Source organism: Puma concolor, chromosome D4 (genome assembly GCF_028749965.1).
Source record: "Puma concolor isolate L17-30 chromosome D4, mPumCon1.1.hap2, whole genome shotgun sequence".
In the NCBI taxonomy this organism is placed as follows: domain Eukaryota; kingdom Metazoa; phylum Chordata; class Mammalia; order Carnivora; family Felidae; genus Puma; species Puma concolor.
The window spans coordinates 46,307,814-46,328,059 of NC_141679.1; the positions used below are offsets into that span (position 1 = coordinate 46,307,814).

The 20,246-nt window shown below is 49.1% G+C and overlaps 1 protein-coding gene and 1 pseudogene across 1 annotated transcript; both read left to right on the top strand.

Annotated features, from left to right (window-relative positions):
• The first annotated feature begins 11,357 nt into the window (after nt 1-11,357).
• Nucleotides 11,358-12,140, top strand: LOC147574850 (interferon alpha-H-like; annotated as a pseudogene).
• A 5,052-nt stretch (nt 12,141-17,192) lies between these two features.
• LOC147574851 (interferon alpha-like) lies at nt 17,193-17,792 on the top strand. The gene has a single exon (XM_086684691.1). The coding sequence runs from the start codon at nt 17,208-17,210 to the stop codon at nt 17,790-17,792; it is 585 nt and encodes a 194-aa protein (XP_086540817.1). The 5' UTR covers nt 17,193-17,207.
• The last annotated feature ends 2,454 nt before the right edge of the window (nt 17,793-20,246 follow it).

Genomic DNA, 20,246 nt, shown 5'->3' on the forward strand with positions numbered 1-20,246 from the left:
AGAACATTGCCATTTCTCGAAAAGTTGAATCCAATTCACCTCCCCTTAAATATGGGAAGGTTTGGAAATTGTTTACAAAAAGATTCGTTAGAAATAGTGTTGTGTGGCTTCAAGATTGGAATTAAATCAGAGTTTGTCAATCCTGACACTCCTAATGCTTGTGGCCAGATACATCTTTGTTGTGGGGACTGTCCTGTGCCCTGTGGGGATATTTACCACCATCCCTGGCCTATACCCACTAGCTGCCAGCAGCGGTCCTCATCAGTTGTGACAACCAAAAACGTCTCCAGACATTGCCAGAAGTCCCCTGGGGGACAGAATCATTCCCACTGAGAATCACTGGGCTAGGTCATAAAAGGTGATACAGCTTTGTCACTGGGTCACTCACTTTTGAGCCCTTGGTCCCCATGTAAACGGTGCAACTGTAGTGACTCCACCTATCTGTCAGAACAAAACAGGCCTCCGGGAGACGTTCTGGCGACGTGGCGAGCCATCCAGTGGGGTGTGTTCCAAGCTGAGGCCCCAGACATTGGGAGGGACATTCCTTCTGTACCCTATACAAATCCCTGACTCACAGCACATGTGAGAGTAAGACAACTGTTATTTAGGATAATACTTTCTTTTAATAAGGGAGAGCATTCTTCCTTTTCTTTTTCGTTTTCTTTTTTTAATGTTTATTTTTGAGACAGACACAGCGCGAGTGGGAGAGGGGCAGAGAGAGAGGGAGACACAGAACCTGAAGCCGACTCCGGGCTCCGAGCTGTCAGCACAGAGCCCAATGCAGGGCCGAACTCATGAACTGTGAGGTCATGACCTGACCTGAAGTCAGATGCTTAACTGACTGAGCCACCCAGGCGCCCCTTGGATAATACATTTTAAGGTAATTTGTTTCAAAGCTATAGTAATGGGGATATTTTGTACAGGCATGGAGTGATACAAATTATAAATAAATAACAAACCCTGTTTATCAGATCAGACTAAGAGACTGTAAAATCTTTTTTTTTCAATGTTTATTTATTTTTCAACAGAGAGAGACAGAGCATGAGCAGGGGAGGGGCAGAGAGAGAGGGAGACGCAGAATCCAAAGCAGGCTCCAGGCTCTGAGCTGTCAGCACAGAGCCCGATGCAGGGCTTAAACTCACAGACCGTGAGATCATGACCTGAGCTGAAGTCGGACACTTAACCGACGGAGCCACCCAGGCGCCCCGAGACTGTAAAATCTTTTAACACTTAAGGAAGATCTAAGGCACCTTACAGATTTTCAAACAGACATAAGTTCCCTAAGGATCACAAGGGAGTGCCTCACAGATTCTTGCCATTCAGCAAGAGGATTCCGAGAGACCAAATTATTGTGTCACAGAAGCCCTGTGGGAAGCCCAAAGTGGAAAAGCATGGATTTGGAGAGATTTGTGGGTGTACCTATCATCCAATGACACTCGTTATCAATTGAAACACAGCCAACCCACTAAATGTTCAAAGTCATAGATCAGTGTAGACTGAAAGTAAGAGATAACCTGAAATAAAGAGGCCATTGGAGCCCCAAACTTTTCCAGAAAGCAAGCAGGTTGGGAAGACTATGCAGCAGCTACACGAACTGCTTCTTGTGGGAAAGGAAGGACAATTTAAAAGGCAGAACTAAGAAGTGCAGAGGAGAAAGGTGAGCCACGGAGAGCAATGCCCAGGGAGCTGGCCTGCCCTAACGGATATCAGATTTACAACAGACCAGGGACTGCTGTGTGCTTTCTGCGCTCCCTCATTTTGAAGGGGAGTGTCCGTGATGTCTGCACATAACCTCTCTGTTTGGATTGTAGGTCTTCACATTGAGAAGAAGGACACTCACTGAGCAGGGCTGCGGAAACGGTCTTGCTCACGATTATGTCAGTTGCACATGATGGAGACACAGTAAAAGAGAATGGATAGAGAATAAATATTACAGGGGTGCTTGGGTGGCTCTGTCGGTTGAGCATCCGACTTCAGCTCGGGTCATGATCTCACAGCTTGCGAGTTCGAGCCCCGTGTCAGACTCTGTGCTGACAGTTCAGAGCCTGGTGCCTGCTTTGGATTCTATGCCTCTCTCTGCCCCTCCCCTGCTCACACTGTCTCTCTCTCTCTCTGTCCTTCTCAAAAATAAGTAAATATTTAAAAAATGTAAAGAAATAAAATAAATATTGACATAAGTAGTTAGGGGCAGGGAATCTGCCTTGGAACTCACGTAACCCCACTAGCTCAGTGTCTCATCCCTTTCTTTCCCTAGGTGATCTATTGGCCAACCTTTTGGCCGGGTGCCTCCCAAGGTTAGGGGAGGGTAGGGAGCCTCGCAGGCCTAGGCTAGAAGAGGTTTCAACACACTAGGGAACTGCAGGAGCACTGGCTGCAGGCTCAGTCTTTGCCCAGAGAAATGTGACCCGGTGGGGAGAAAATTACTCTGGAGATTCGAAAACTCCCAGCCCATGACCTATCAGAGCACAGTCCTGAAATGACCCGAGGTCCGCTGGTTGCCAGGGGAGGGTGCCGGGTCCTTGGGGGTCCTCAAAATTCTATGCTCGATGGCTCGCTCCATCCTCTCTGCACGTGCAGTCTCAACCTCCCAAATAGCCCCGAGTGTCACCTCTAGGATTATGACTTCTGCATGTAGGTCTTTTTTTTTTTTTTTTTAAGTTTACTTAGTTATTTTGATAGAGATAGAGTGAGCAGGGGTGGGGGGGCAGAGAGAGAGAGGGAGAGAGAGAATCCCAAGCAGGCGCCACACTGTCAGCATGAAGCCTGTTGCAGGCCTTGAACTCATGAACCATGAGGTCACGACCTGAGCTGAAACCAAGAGTCAGGTGCTTAATGGACTGAGCCACCCAGCTGCCCCGTCCATGTGTATGCCTTTACCCAGAGTCCTATCACCAAACGTTAGACCCATATTTCTACCTGCTGCCCTAGAACGTCTCCACTCAACAGGTCCAACATGGAACATCTGTTTTCAAACTTTCTTGCCCTTAAGATCTGGTCTTCTTCCTGTGTTCCCCTTCTATGTGAGTAGATTCATCCTTCTGCTACCAGAGATAGGGACACAGACGTCATCCTTGATTCCTCGACTTCCTCAAGCCCATACCCAAGAAACCTCACACTATCATTTGAGCACTTATAATATCACCTATCATATTGACGGCTACCCATCTTCTATATAACAACCTTTCACATTAGGGGATAGTCTACCTTACGAATCCTGTGTCTTCAGGTCGTGGGGTTTTGTTTTTTATTTTTTTTTTAAGCAATCTCTATGCCCAGTGTGGGGCTTGAACTCAGGACCCTGAGACCAAGAGTTGCATGCTCCACCAACTGAACCAGGCAGGTGCCCCTCAGTTGTGGTTGTTTTCTTTTTTTCTTTTTAATTTTTTTTAACGTTTTATTTATTTTTGAGACAGAGAGAGACAAAGCATGAACAGGGGAGGGTCAGAGAGAGGGAGACACAGAATCCGAAACAGGCTCCAGGCTCTGAGCTGTCAGCACAGAGCCTGACGCGGGGCTCGAACTCACGGACCGCAAGATCATGACCTGAGCCGAAGTTGGCCGCTTAACCGACTGAGCCACCCAGGCACCCCAGTTGTGGTTGTTTTAAAATACATCCACAAACTGCCTCATATTCTTCCTTGTCCCTTCCCTTGACTATATACTGGATGTTGTGACTCCCCTGTAATGCATACACGACATATGGCTGAAATGATTCTGGAAACTTCTAAGGCTATGCCACAAAACAATTTACTGCCTCTTCCACTCCTCTCTTCTTTTATCACTCGCTCTAGTTGAAGCCAGCTGCCACGTTGAGCAGACAGCCTAGACCACCATGGGGAGGCCCATGTGGCTGTGATGAGGAACTTCCACGTCCTTCCTGCCAATGTCCATACAAGTGACCCACGGTAGAAGCAGATTCTCCGTCTCAATGAAGCCGTCAGGTGACTTCAGGCCAGTTGATATCTCGACCACATGGGAGACCCTGAGACCACTGAATCTGCTTTCCAATTCCTGATTCACAAAAACTGGTAAAAAACTATTGTTGTTTAATAACTAATTATGCATCAACGGAAAACTAAATTAACAATGTAGAAGACGCAATTGACATCTCCAGTCTCCTTTGCAGATAGAACATGGGCACTTGAATACAGCTGCCAATCAGAAGCAATGTGTGACATGTTAATCCTAAAGTGAAAAGCGAAAAGATTCAGGCTCTGTGTGGAAATTCCACGTTTTCTAGCTGAGGTGACGGTTTCCCATGGTGGCAAGTTCAAGTTTCTGGCAAGGAAATGGCACGATCAAATGGCCATTCCTTCCAGTTCTTACCAAAGTTGGCAAAGGTGTGAATGGAATTAATAAAACTATTTATGCTCCTTTTGCATTTCAAGGCAGATTAAAGGCGTATGGACATTTTGTATCTCTTTACAGGTATGGGTAAGACCCAAACATTAAAATACAGATTTAACTACCCCCACAAAGCAATATAAACAGAAAGCAAAGCTTACCATATTATAATATAAATGATAACATTTGCAAAAATAGAAATTATTATAGGATATTAAATTCTCATTACTCAGGTTAAAATGCAATTCCTTTTCCCAAAAGTATGGTTTCTTATTATTAATACATCATGTGCTGCAAACGACTCACCACATTTTAAAACTGACCCAGACAAAAAATATTTCAGTGAATATTTATAAAATTGAAGCCACACAGAAATAGATGAGACTCAATTGCAGAAGGTTGAGTCCGAGTCTCCTCTCCAACTTGCCGGGTTTTCTGATGAGCTTATTAATACAGGGAAAGCACTTCTTGATTTCCGCTTCTGAATTTCCAGTCTGACAACGTCCCGGCAGGGCAGCTATGTACTTTCTTGCCAGAGAAGACTGATTCTTTGCCTCCCCACAGGCAGGCTGGCGTCCTCGTTGCTCAGGAGGGTCTTTTCCTTCCCCATCTCCTGCACCGAACTGGTCACCGGGTCGTCCGCCTTCTCATCGAGTCCAGTGAGCACTTTCAGCGGTTCGTGCTGGATCGTCGTGAGTTGGATCATCATCTCCTGAAGACAGAGGTGGCCTGCGCTCTTTGGAACCGGCTGCCACGCACCTGCTTCTGGGGAAACCTGAAAATGTTCTCGGTCCTTCAGGCACGACGGCAAGGACGATCCTCCCCACATACTGCAGAACTGTGACGGTCTCCAGCGTGGGCAGGCCACGGTTCTGGGTCAGGTCGCCGCGGAGGGTGCTGACAGAGCTGGAGAGCATCGTCTCCAGTGTCATCATGGAGAGGCTGGCAGGCCCCAGGCGGGCGTGATGACGCACAAGTCCACCCGGGGGAGACTTTACCCAGCTGCTCTGAACACCTTCTTGCACATGAGGTTCTTCATTAGGCCGGGACTGCCGCCTCGGTTCTTATCCCGATCTTCTTTCCACTTTTTGTCAGGGTTTCAGACAACGTCATGACCTCAACACTTCCTTTGTATTGTGACGCTGCAGATCAAACACACTCATGGACATCATAGAAGTCTCAGTCCAATAGGATACGTTCACCTAAATGAGACCCCAGGTTGAAGTAAAAGCCCGACTCTCCGTCCATGTCTGTTTTTCAATTCTAAAAAGAACGCTCAGTGGTTTGATCCAGGTACCATTCTTCCACTTCTCCCAATGCACTCGAAGACAACTTGCCCCAACCCTCTGCATTTCCCTTGTAAGGGGCTCTCCATTAAGTTTGAATTCTCCCCTATCTCTTTACAGGAGACATGGCTCATATATTCTGACACAGTCTGAAGATAACAGAGGCATAAAGGTGAACTTCAAGGGTTAACTCACAGAGTTCTCTGCATCCTGTCCCCCAGAAGGTGCCGCCTGCACAACACGCGGAAGGCAGTGTGTGGCCATGTGGACTCACAGAAGGCAAGACAGGGATGGTGACTGCCCTCCAGGGAACAAGGAAGGCAGACATTAAAGACATGGTTCAGATTAATGAGGCACCAGCACAGTCAGTGCAGTTAAGGGCACGTACTAAGAGCTGAGGAAGAGGAGGGACTGGAGGGCAGCAGAAAGCCCCACTTTTGAAGACACCTGTGGCTCCGGAGGATAAATGACACCGGATTTTCATCTCCTCCTCAAAAAGAAGTGGAGATATTAGTAGTGGTCACACAGGAAAGTGTAAAGACTAAATGAGATAAAGTTTGCAAATTTTAGGCTGATCACAGATGAGAGTCCACCGGACCGCAGTAAATGGTCGCTGCCTGCAGGGCTAGTAGGACATCCAATGCTGGGTAGAGTCCACACTCACCCAAACCAGCTCAAGCTTTCAGTGAAGCTCCCTTAACACCCTCAGGGGTGTGCATGGGGCCCCTCTCCGCACCCTGGACACTCCTGGAGAGGGCAGTGTCTGCAGGACTGTGAAGGAGCAGAGCCCAAGTTTCCCCTCTGGGGTCAGTACCTGGAACATAAAGGAGAGAGATCTCACAGCGCAAAGAAGGTCTTTGCGGGGAACCAGCCTCTTGAAAGTTGTCTGACAGAAATGGCTGCTCTGTGAATAGTATAAAGCGGTCAGAGCTCCTTCCCTCAGGCTCACTCACCTTCAGACCACTTCCGGTGATAGTTTTGAAGGCACAGTGGAGAAGACAACATTTGTAGAAACGAGGAAACCAGTTTTAAAAATTATGAAGGAGAGGGTGATGAGAAATGGGACATTCCTAGATGTTCAGCCATTGACTTTCACAGCCCTAATTCAAAAGCTATTTCCTGGGTCAGTATTTGGGTAAAGTAGGTGAGTACTTCCTTCAAGTACTAAATTTAAAGAGGCACCAAATCTAAGTAATCAAGATAAATACCTTAATGCAATACTTTAAAATGTAAGTTAATGCAGAACATCCATGAGGTACAAAATATCAACATGTTAAATACAGAGGAGAACTGACCTTGCACGTGCAAGTTCCTGAGTCTTCAAAGGAGCCACAGTGCATATGAAATTTTGGCAAATTCCATTCAGTCTAGGAATTTCTTGCCAAAGAAAATACAAAGATCTCACCTGCTAAATGTGCTGAATGCTTGTGCACAACACCACCCTTCCTCTTTAACCATAGAGTCAAGTTGGAATACTGGGAGAGATGTTTCATTAACCAGGAGTTAAATAAAAATGACATGAAGTTTGTCAGGGAGACACAAGAAATTGTCAAACGTACAGTTCTACCAACTGAAAAGAAGAAGTAATTCCACTATATTGAGTTTGTTTCCATCAATGGTGGAAGAGTAAAGTTATATTCAATTGTGGTTTTGCGGTAAATATGCATTCAATCCCACTGCAAAAAGTTCACGAAAATAGCGGTTGAATATCTTAATATGAGAATGTTTAATATCTTATGTCTAATATTTTAATGTAATATTTACTATCAAATACGTCATGGTGACCCAGTTGACGACAGTGCTGTGCGAGATTCTCAATTCCTCTTTTGCAAAGTGCAATCTGTTCACGCCTGCGCACCGACTTCCGGGTGGCCAACGTTGCTAGAAGTCAGCAGAACGCGAGTGGGCGCCACACTTCCTCGCAAAGAGCTTCCAGATGCTGGCGGCACGCGACTGGCTCCCACGACTGTATCAGCGCTTTGGTCCAGGAGCGTCCCATCGCCCCATCGCCCCATCGCCCCATAGTCCCATAGTCCCATCGCCCCATAGTCCCATAGTCCCATCGCCCCATCGTCCCATCGCCCCATAGTCCCATCGTCCCATCGTCCCTTCGTCCCATCGTCCCATCATCCCACAGTCCCGTCGTCCCTTGATTCCGACGCTGGCCACTGTTGCTGGAAGTCAGCAGAATGCTACTGGGTGCCCGACTTCCTCACAGAGAGCATCCCGATGCTGGCGGCGCACGACTGGCTCCCACGACTGTATCCATGCTTTGGTCCAGGCGCGTCCCATCGCCGCATCGCCCCATCGTCCCACTGCCCCATCGTCCCATGTTCCCATCGCCCCACCGCTGCATCGTCCCACCGCCCCATCGCTCCACCGTCCCATCGTCCCAACTTTCCATCGCCCCATCGTCCCATCATCCCATGTTCCCATCGCCCCACCGCCGCACCGTCCCATCGCCCCACCGTCCCATCGCTCCACCGTCCCATCGCTCCATCGTCCCTTCGTCCCATCTTCCCATCCTCCCATCGCCCCATCGTCCCAAAGCCCCATCGCCATCGCCCATCGCCCCACCGTCCCACCGCTGCACTGTCCCATCGTCCCATCGTCCCATGTTCCCATCGCCCCACCGCCGCATCGTCCCACGGCCCCATCGCTCCACCGTCCCATCGTCCCAACTTTCCATCGCCCCATCGTCCCATCGCCCCACCGCCGCATCGTCCCACCGCCCCATCGCTCCACCGTCCCATCGTCCCAACTTTCCATCGCCCCATCGTCCCATCATCCCATGTTCCCATCGCCCCACCGCCGCACCGTCCCATCGCCCCACCGTCCCATCGCTCCATCGTCCCTTCGTCCCATCCTCCCATCGCCCCATCGTCCCAAAGCCCCATCGCCATAGCCCATCGTCCCATCGCCCCATCGTCCCAAAGCCCCATCGCCATCGCCCCACCGCCCCATCGCTCCACCGTCCCATCGTCCCAACTTTCCATCGCCCCATCGTCCCATCGTCCCATGTTCCCATCGCCCCACCGCCGCACCGTCCCACCGCCCCATCGCTCCACCGTCCCATCGTCCCAAAGCCCCATCGCAAAATTGCCCATCGTCCCAACTTTCCATCGTCCCATCTCCCCATCGTCCCATGTTCCCATCGCCCCACCGTCCCATCCCTCCATCGTCCCTTCGTCCCATCTTCCCATCCTCCCAAAGCCCCATCGCCCATCGTCCCAACTTTCCATCCCCCCATCGTCCCATCGCCCCATCCTCCCATGTTCCCATCGCCCCACCGCCCCATCGCTCCACTGTCCCATCATCCCATCGCCCCATCGTCCCTTCGTCCCATCTTCCCATCGTCCCAAAGCCCCATCGTCATCACCCATCGTGCCATCCTCCCATGTTCCCATCGCCCCACCACCGCACCATCCCACCGTCCCATCGCCCCATCGCTCCATCACCCCATCGTCCCATCGTCCCTTCGTCCCATCTTCCCATCCTCCCATCGTCCCAAAGCCCCATCGCCCCAACTTTCCATCGCCCCATGGTCCCATCGTCCCATGTTCCCATTGTCCCACCGCCACACCGTCCCATCGCCCCATCGCTCCACCGTCCCATCGCCCCATCGTCCCTTCGTCCCATCCTCCCATCGTCCCAAAGCCCCATCGCCCATCTTCCCATCGTCCCAACTTTCCATCGCCCCATCGTCCCATGTTCCCATCGCCCCACCGTCCCATCCTCCCAAAGCCCCATCGCCCCATCGTCCCAACTTTCCATCGCCCCATCGTCCCATGTTCCCATCGCCCCACCGTCCCACCGCCCCATCGCTCCACCGTCCCAACGTCCCTTCCTCCCATCCTCCCATCGTCCCAAAGCCCCATCGCCCATCGTCCCAACTTTCCATCGCCCCATCGTCCCATGTTCCCATCGCCCCACCGTCCCATAATCCCTTCGTCCCATCTTCCCATCGTCCCATCGTCCCAAAGCCCCATCGCCATCGCCCATCGTCCCATCGCCCCATCGTCCCATGTTCCCATCGCCCCACCGCCGCACCATCCCACCGTCCCATCGCCCCATCGCTCCACCGTCCCATCGTCCCATCGCTCCATCGCCCCATCGTCCCATCGTCCCTTCGTCCCATCCTCCCATCGCCCCATCGTCCAAAAGCCCCATCGCCATCGCCCATCGTCCCATCGCCCCATCGTCCCTTCGTCCCATCTTCCCATCGTCCCATCCTCCCATCGCCCCATCGTCCCAAAGCCCCATCGCCATCGCCCATCGTCCTATCGCCCCATCGCTCCATCGTCCCATGTTCCCATCGCCCCACCGCCGCACCATCCCACCGTCCCATCGCCCCATCGCTCCACCGTCCCATCGCTCCATCGTCCCATCTTCCCATCGTCCCATTGTCCCAACGTCCCAAAAGCCCCATCGCCCCAACTTTCCATCGCCCCATCGCCCCATCGTCCCATGTTCCCATCGCCCCACCGCCCCATCGCTCCACCGTCCCATCGTCCCATCGCCACATCGCCACATCGTCCCTTCGTCCCATCCTCCCATCGTCCCAAAGCCCCATCGCCCATCGTCCCAACTTTCCATCGCCCATCGTCCCATCGTTCCATCGCCCCATCGCCCCATCGTCCCAAAGCCCCATCGCCATCGCCCATCGTCCCATCGCCCCATCGTCCCATCGCCCCATCGTCCCAAAGCCCCATCGCCATCGCCCATCGTCCCAAAGCCCCATCGCCATCGCCCATCGCCCCATCGTCCCAAAGCCCCATCGCCATCGCCCATCGTCCCATCGCTCCACCGTCCCATCGCTCCATCGTCCCTTCGTCCCATCTTCCCATCCTCCCATCGCCCCATCGTCCAAAGCCCCATCGCCATAGCCCATCGTCCCATCGTCCCAAAGCCCCATTGCCATCGCCCATCGCCCCATCGTCCCACCGTCCCACCGCTGCACTGTCCCATCGTCCCTTCGCCCCATCGTCCCATGTTCCCATCGCCCCACCGCCGCATCGTCCCACCGCCCCATCGCTCCACCGTCCCATCGTCCCAACTTTCCATCGCCCCATCGTCCCATCATCCCATGTTCCCATCGCCCCACCGCCGCACCGTCCCATCGCCCCACCGTCCCATCGCTCCACCGTCCCATCGCTCCATCGTCCCTTCGTCCCATCTTCCCATCCTCCCATCGCCCCATCGTCCCAAAGCCCCATCGCCATAGCTCATCGTCCCATCGCCCCATCGTCCCAAAGCCCCATCGCCATCGCCCATCGCCCCATCGTCCCATTGTCCCATCGCCCATCGTCCCAACGCCCATCGCCCCATCGTCCCATCGCCCCATCGCCCATCGTTCCTTCGGTCCATCGCCCATCGTCCCATCGTCCCAACGCCCATCGTCCCATCACCCCATCGTCCCATCGTCCCATCGTCCCATCGTCCCACAGTCCCGTCGTCCCTTGATTCCGATGCCTGATCACCCCGTCGTCCCATCGCGCTAACGTCCCACTGTCCGCTCATCCCATCGCTCCATTGCCCCCTCCTCCCACCCTCCCATCTTCCTGCCTTCGGGCCCTGTCCTCCGTACCCTCTTACCCCCCAATCCTGTCCCAGCCGGTCTCGGCCGCGGCCTCAGGCTCACACGCTACCCTAGGCTGACAGGGCGATTCAACGCGCTCACGTGGGTTCGGAGCCTCCAGTTCGTTTAGGAAACGATTGTTGGAAAAAATGGTCCGGCTGCACTCTCGGCGCAAAAGGAGAGTTCGGGACACAGGGAGCCCAGAAAACTCAAGGTCCACGCCTCCCTCCCCGTGGAGGATGTTCCTGGCGGAGGAAGCACAGAGGAGGTGCCCGCCAGGCGCTAAGGGCGGGGAGAAGCAGGGCTTTGCGGGGACTATAAAAGCAGCACACAGTTGGCGCCCAGAGCGCCTCAGCCCTCGCTTTGCCCTGGCGCTCTTGGAAGGGCTCAGCCTGGAGTCCCCCGAAGGTGCCCAGAAGCTGCCCCGACGCTCCGCTTTCTGTTTCAAAGTCACAGCTTCTTTGCCCTAAAGCCACTTCCGAAAAGGACGGCCGAGCGCCACCTGCCGGCTGCCTGGAGAACCACCGAAATCGTCAATGGCCCAGATCTGTGGTTAGTCAGGCTCTGCAGCATCCCTGCCTGCTCCCTTTCTGGAGACCTGCCTTGGCTCCAGAGCCCAGGAAACAGGGACATCCTCCTACTTTTGAGACAGTTGAAAAGGAGTCCCTCTCACACATGTCTGAATGACAGAACCTCCTGTTTCAGACTTCCTTGGGAAAGAGGCTATATCGCCCAAGTGCAGGAGGCACAAACCACCTGTTTCCACCATCACATGCTCCAGCAGATCTCAGCCTCTTCAGCACAGACGACAGCCGCGCTGCTTGGGGCGACGCCCACCTCCTTACCCTCCTGTCTAGCCTGGATCGCAGCCTGGAACACCTGGAGCCCCCGGAAGAAGACAATCCAGCCCGTGTTTGGGAATTGTGGCCTAGAAGTACTTCTAAAGCATCCATCGGTATATGAAGGAAAAGACACACAGTCGCTCTACCTGGGTAGCAGGTGAGAAATATCTGAAACCAAAACCGTGAACTTAAAAAAAAAATTAAGTTTATTTATTTATTTTGAGAGAGACAGAGACAGCGGGAGCAGGGGAGGGGCAGAGAGGATAGGAGAGAGAGAGAATCTCAGGTAAGCTCTGCCCTGCCCACACGGAGCCAGAGGGGGACCTGGAAGTCAAGTCTGATACCATGACCTGAGCTGAGACCAAGAGTGGGAGGCTTCATCCAGTGAGCCACCTAGGGTCTCCAAAATCATGAACTTAAAAAAAAAAAAAAGTATAGAAGACATGTTTAGGAGAAGAACATGATCTATTTCCGTAAGTAAATGATCTTGTGATGTAATTTTAAAATCTGATCGAGGTTTGGGGCGTATTTGCGATTTCCAAAATGTAAAGTCCAAATTCTAAGTGGAGAGGTGTTTGGGGATAGTATTTTCTGAAAGACATTTGTCAGTAAGTGAATGCCAGCTGTTGTACCAGATCTATAGAAAACTAGAAGAGAACCGTGCAGGAGTTCCTGCTCACATGTCTCTTCTGGTTGGCTCATCTTCAAACAGTGACTCAAGGACACGAGGCCCTTCCATTCTGTGCCTTGACCATATTCAGCACAGGACTCCAAATGGGTGTGGGATGCTTGAGTCTATTCCAGTTAGTTGTAAAGGGAAACAATATGGAAGATCACATGGGAGGTTTTCAAGGGTCAAGGCTAGACCCCACAGGACAGTATCACTTCCACCACCATTTGTCTGGTCCGAATGTATTCTCATGGGCTGCCTAAGTGTCAATATCAAGTGCGTCCACTGGGAAACAGACTCTACTCTGGTGACTGTGGAAGAGAGGAGTTCAGTGAAAGTGAGTTTTCACTGTTACATTATTTGTACTGATGCTTTTTTTTTCTTTACGTTTACTTATTTTTGAGACAGAGAGAGACAGAGCATGAATGGGGGAGGGTCAGAGACAAGGAGACACACAAGGAGACACAGGCTCCAGGCTCCGAGCTGTCAGCACAGAGCCTGATGCGGGGCTCGAACCCACAGACTGCGAGATCATGCCCTGAGCCGAAGTCAGCCGCTTAACCGACTGAGCCACTAAGGCACCCCTGTACTGATGCTTTTCTCAAGGGGAACAATAGCCAGTATGTTGGCAGCACACTTTTTCTTGAAAAGCTCAAAACGACTGACCCAAAGTCTGACTCCACAGTTTAAACCGGGGGGAGATTCAGTCCAATGGATGTCACTCTTTAGACTTGACAGCATCATTGATCCACTGAAAGAAGCATTGCAATCTATTGCCAGAGGCTGATGTTGGAAAGTGTGGAGATGAGGTCTTGGAACACTTTGTAAAATTCAGTTATCATTATGTGAGGGAGGTGAGCAAGGTATGATGAGGTAGCTCCTTGCGGGTACTTGAGGCTCCCTGAAATAAAAGAGGAGAGTGAGTCTTCCATTGATGACCAGACCCGTGATTCTCGTCTTAATATTCTAAATACTGAAAATACAAACTTGAAGGAAATTTCCACACACAGAAATCTTTCTTTCTTTCTTTCTTTCTTTCTTTCTTTCTTTCTTTCTTTCTTTCTTTTATTTCTTTCATTCTTCTCTTCTTCTTCTTCTTCTTCTTCTTCTTCTTCTTGTATTGTTTTGTTTTTAAATGCCTCACAGGCTATTCCATTATAAGTTCCCTGTAGGACCGTGAGGAATTCATATAAGATCTTCAGATCTATTGTCCTTGCAAATCACATGATTCATATCTCTGTAGCCTCTGTTGGTAGTATTCTTTCTCCTGTAATTACCATGCTTGTTTTCCTCATGAATATTGATTGTGCTCTGGAAATGATGTGGACCAGACTGGGTGCCTAGAAAAACAGCCGGCTAAGATGATGTCTCTCCCCTTAAGTATTTTACAGACCCCTGGAGGGAGGTATTCTAAGGAGAAAACAGAGCAGGTCAGGGCTCAATCTGTTTGGGCTGCCTTAAAAAAATAGCATACCCTGGGTAGCTTGTAAAAAGCAGTAATTTATTGGGGTGCTTGGGTGGCTGAGCCAGTTGGACGTCCGACTTTGGCTCAGGTCATGATCTCGTGGTTTGTGAGTTTGAGCCCCGCGTCGGGCTCTGCGCTGACAGCTCAGAGCCTGGAGCCTGCTTCAGATTCTGTGTCTCCCTCTCTCTCAGTCTCTCTCCCACTCACCCCTGTCTGTGTCTCTTTCTCTCTCAAAATATAAATATTAAAAAAATTTTTTTAAAAAGCGGTAATTTATTGGTCACAGTTCTACAGGCTGGAAATCCAAGAGTGGGGTGTCTCTTATAAAGGCCCCAATTCCATCATGAGGGCTACACTCTTGTTCTCGCACTACCTTCCAAAGGCCCCACCACCTAATACCATCACTTTGGAGTTAGGACTTCAACAGATAACATGCAAACAGTCTGACCATAGCGGCTCCTTAAAGGCTCCATGCCCGCCATTTAGAAGATAGAACACAGCCGTGCCGAGTGACAAGAGTGAGGAGGCAGGTTGGCAGGCAAGGACAGGGCGCCTAGAATTAGGAAGCCAAAGCCTTGCTTTCTGATGGGAAGGGAAGCTCTGATTATTACCCACCCTGCCCTCTCCGAATTCTACATATCAAACTGAAACGGAGCCTACTCTCCCACAGAAATAGACGGAGATAGGAGCATGCAGCTAATGGTTCATGTTCTTTCTGAGTTGTCTCCAGAGAAGCTCAGGGTGAAGGCTCGATCGTTGGCGCTTCAGTAAAGACCCACCACCAAGTCCGGGGATCAATGGTCTGGTGGCTGTGAGCTCTGGGGTCCGGGAGAGTTGGAGTTTCGATGTGTTGTTCTGTGCAGGACGCCAGGCTGGTTAGTTTTCTGTGATGACCACGTTGAGGGGCGATTTGAGATGAGGCCACACCTGGGGGTTCTTCCTCGTGCTGGGCAAAGGCTGAAAATAGTGCTGTTTTGGCAGCCTGAGTCCCAGAGCCCTGTGTGCAGGAAAGCAAATAAAATCCCAGTGGCTTCAGCAATAATCTCAGTAGGCCACGTGGACAGCAGGAGAGTAGAGCAGAAATTTCAGCCATTGTCTCTACAATCTTGCTCAGCACCTATGGCCCTGATGAAGCAAACTAGCATGGTCATTCACGAATGCCTTCTGGTAGGAGGAGAAAATCAGTGAGACACCTGCAGTAAAAGTGACTTACTGAGCCAGTGTTCAGGGCCCGGTGCTGAGGACAACAGAGTGAATGTAACAGAGCCCGTGACTAAGAGCTGGTGTGTCCAAGATGGGTACACAGCTTCCATTTAAAGAGTTGGTCTATGGAGGGCTTAGGCCGGGTAACTTCCTATGCAAAATCCAAAGAGTTAAGGATGGGAGCTCAGAGAAAGTTCTTCACATGATAATAATCAATATTTACAAACTTCTGAATTTAGGACAAACAACTTTCTTTTCTTTTCTTTTCTTTTCTTTTCTTTTCTTTTTTTTTTAAGAATAGATCTGGTTTGGGACTTCTGAAAGTCCTCTGGGAAATTTGAAATTAAATGCAAATATAAAAGAAAATTCGAATTGAATATATATGTTTTTTAAGATTATCTCTTTTGAGAGAGAGAGGGAGCACAAGCGGGGAGGAATAGAGAGACAGGGAGAAAGAGAGTCCCAAGCAGGCTCTGCACTGTCAGCGCAGAGCCCGACGAGGGGCTCAAACTCACAAAATGTGAGATCATGACCTGCGCTGAAAGCAAGAGTCAGACGCTTAACCAACTGAGCCACCCAGGCGCCTGTGAATACGTTTTCTTACTTGCCTATTTTCGTAGGCCATATCATTACAAACGGTGCAAAAATTAGCTCTTGGGGAGTGAACAAATCTTACGTATTACAATGGTTCGTTGCTCTTCAAATCAACCCTATTCAACCAAATCTTATTCCTTAGGATTTATTATCTCATCACCTTGTATCTTCTCGGTGTTTCTTGGGTATCTTATGTGAAGTATTGATGCTGAGTTCATGGACGTTATACAAAATGTATGCATGTTAAGAGCAATAAAACTTACATCCAGTAGATGGATCACCAGAGGACTCTCCCTCCATCATTTGCTAGATTTCAAAGCTGTGTTGGGAGAGGTGGGCTTCCCTTACTTAGAAGACGCCACGGTGCTTACGTTGGAGCCTTAGCGTGAACTGGGCTCTAAAACTAAATGCGAGTAGTTTCTATTTGATCATTTAATTCTACTAAAGTTATTCGACTCATTTATAATTATGTCAATTGCTGAAAAGAAATCGATGTTGAGAATATCTTGATGAATATCTAGCTGCTAGTGAAATTAAAAATTGTTTTTTGATATGAAGCAAAATTAAAAGTTAAGACCTAAAAATACATGTTAAGACAATACTGTAATTTTTCAATTGTTTTTAGAAGTTCTTAAAATCGTTTTAAGTATATCATTACATGTATATTATTATTGTCTTTGTATAATTATTAATTTGAATATGTAACTTAATACATTACTATTTATACACGTAAATATGTTAAAATTTGCTCTGCAAATTAGCTATAGAGATAAATAAAATGGTAATAACTTTTAAATTTACTTTTAGCTTAAAATTTTTATCAATTTTAACCCTGCCTTGGATAAAAAAGGAAGTTTGGCACTCTCTTTTTCTATGTATAAAGGATAGATAGAGAGAGAGTACATAAATAGATATAGAGTATAACTGTGTCATTAAAATTTCATGAGGGGTTCAATTAGCAAAAAAAATCTAAAAGGGCTCAGGGGTCAGGGGAAGGGGGCAATAATTAAATAAAACGGTTGAGAAGCACTGCTCTAAACCCATTTGGAGAATGTAAAATGAAAACCAGAAAACAAAAGTAGGAAGTAAGAGGAGATTCAGAAAATGGAAACTGATGTGTTCCCATTTAGGAGGTGCGCACCAGGGAAGATGTTCAGAGGACCTAGAGCCACGGGTCACAGAGTCGCCCACCCCAGCCAGGCCAACAGCATCTGCAAGATCCCCAATGGCGCTGCCCTCTTCCTTCTTGGTGGCCCTGGTGGCGCTGGGCTGCCACTCCGTCTGCTCTCTGGGCTGTGACCTGCCTCAGACCCACGGCCTGCTGAACAGGAGGGCCTTGGCGCTCCTGGGACAAATGAGGAGACTCCCTGCCAGCTCCTGCCAGAAGGACAGAAATGACTTCGCCTTCCCCCAGGACGTGTTTGGTGGAGACCGGTCCCACAAGGCCCAAGCCCTCTCTGTGGTGCACGTGACGAACCAGAAGATCTTCCACTTCTTCTGCACAGAGGCGTCCTCGTCTGCTGCTTGGAACACCACCCTCCTGGAGGAATTCTGCACGGGACTTGATCGGCAGCTGACCCGCCTGGAAGCCTGTGTCGTGCAGGAGGCGGGGGAGGGAGAGGCTCCCCTCACGAACGAGGACGTTCATCCCGAGGACTCCATCCTGAGGAACTACTTCCAAAGACTCTCCCTCTATCTGCAAGAGAAGAAATACAGCCCTTGTGCCTGGGAGATCGTCAGAGCAGAAATCATGAGATCCTTGTATTATTCATCAATAGCCTTGCAGAAAAGATTAAGGAGCGAGAAATGAGACCTGTTCAACATGGAAATGATTCTCGCTGACTAATCGTATCACACTATCCACGTGTTCTGCCATGTCAAAGACTGTCATTTCTCCATTCTGCTGTGACATGAATGGCATCAATCTGTCCATAGTTTCAGGAGTATTAAGTACATCATGTCAACTCTACAAGCACTAGTCACTTTCCGATGACCTTGCTGATCTATTTCACAATTTACTTATTTACTTAACTATTTATAAGATTTAAATCATATTTGAATAATAATGATGTACTTTCACTTTGTGGTTAAGAGAAAAATATATTCTTTATATTTATTCAACTTATTTTTTTCTTTATTAAATATTTTCTATAGAAAAATTCTTGTCTTTGTTTATCATTTAAAAAAGAAACAACTCTGATGAAAGAATGGATTGTGCAATTCACTTACTCATTACATTATTCACGTTATACATTAAAAATAGCCTTTCTCTAAGCCAGTCTGTATGCGGCTGTCAGGATAGGGGTGGACATAACAAATCCAGTTCTGCTTTTGCACCAGTGAGTTTTGTGGAGAAAGCAACCTAAAGACAATAATCACACTGAATTTATATCAGTTATATTAAACGGTATAATGAGGAGAAGGGGGAAAATGGAGTTCTCTCAGCAGAATCTGCAGGAAAGCATGCCAGGAAACAGAAACCAAAGCCGTAGATATCTCCTATAATTGACTGGTGGACTTCCAAGTGCGAATATTCTTTGGAAAATGGATATTGAGTCTGCAATTTACAAGCAACTCCATTAACTGACAGCCTTAAAACAGAAGCGGTCACACGGGAAGAGGAGAGCACGAGCAAAGAACTTCAGATCGATTCCTCGAAACTTCAGATGGTAAAGGGAGAAAAGAGCCACAACAGAAACAGAGACAGAATGGCCATGAGGTAGTAGGGTAAGAGAGAATATCGGTAAAAGTCGATTTCAAGGACTGAAATGGCTTCAAAGAATTGCATCATTGTAAAATGTGGATGTAAAGTGCCCGCCGCACTGGGATGAAGGGGGCATTGAAGCTTTGGTGAGAGCTGGCTTGGAAGAACTCACAGAAACCATATTGGAGGGTGGGAGGGAATGAGTGAATAAGAGAAGAGAAGTTCAGGTATAAGGAGCAAATAGTTGTGAGAGATGTGCCTGCGGAAATGCAACAGGAGAATAGAATGGGAATTGGGAATTACGTGAAGTTTTTTTTTTTTTTCTTTTCCTGCAGAGTTCTCCGTTTTGCGCTATGTGTGTCTCTGGATAGATACATGGATTGGATGTATTGGCAAATCACGTTCACATGCTTAATGTTGTGCTTATTTTAAAGCATGGCACCTTTCATTCCTTACCATGATAATCTATTATCATTTTGATGCGTACTATGCGGAAGGTCAGGAAGCTGTTCTGTGGACGGAAACCATCCAGTATGTGGGGAAGCAGATGGAACTGACCTTAGCGAGGGCTGGGTGGAATTCGCAAGCAGGCACCACAGTGAGCAGGTGGAAGGTGGTAGCAGAAGCCAAGGGCTCCCGCTGGCTTCCCCTCACCTGGGAGCCACCCTAGTGTTTCCACGGCCGTCACGGTCAGATTTGCCTTTGATTTCCTGGTGCCTCGGTGCATCCCAATGCCGTGACAGCTTTCTAGGAAAGCTGAGTGGAGAAAGAAAAAGATGCTGTATCAAAACTGATGGGAAATAATGGTATAGGCCCTTCCTGTTTGCATTCTTGTTTCCCTCTTTTGGTACTGACCTCAAGATGAAGTAGAAAGGAACTCAGAAGAGAAGTCCACCCGTGCCTATAAAATTACTAAATTAAAAAGAACATATACAATGAAAAAAACTCCAAGCTAGTAAAGAAAGGGGTTAGTTTCTCTAGTATGTGGCCTCCCCGCCCCACATCTTGGCTGTGAGATGGATCACGATGAACCAAATAGCTCAGGAGAAAAGAACTGACTCACCAACCCAGGAAGCCTTATTAGTTACTTCAGTGCAAGCCTCCAGCAGCAGGAAAATCAACACTGAGTCCCCTGCGGCCTCAGAAACTGAGAGCATGAGAAGGACTCCACAGGTTAATAAACTGAACTCCACATAGAAATCAATATTTAGCAAAATAAAATTCCTGTTGCTATTTAAGGTTAAAAAAAAAAAAAAGGATAGTTTACCCACACCAGTGCCCCCTACACACATGAAGTGCAGAACGTTTGTGTCCTCTGGAAGCTATGGAAAAATCTGACTCTTGAGCACCTGACAGAAAGAGAAGGAATTGGTGACAGAAACAAGCTTGGGTCGCGGACAGTTGATTATTTGGGGGACAAAAGCAGCCACCCTCCAATAAAATTTTGCTCAAAGCTGGAACTATGATGAGCTGACTCCTGGCGGCCAGTTACAGAGAAAGCGAGAGTGAGCGAGGGGAGCCAGGTGTCACACACAGGGCTATGGGCACGCTGACCCAAAG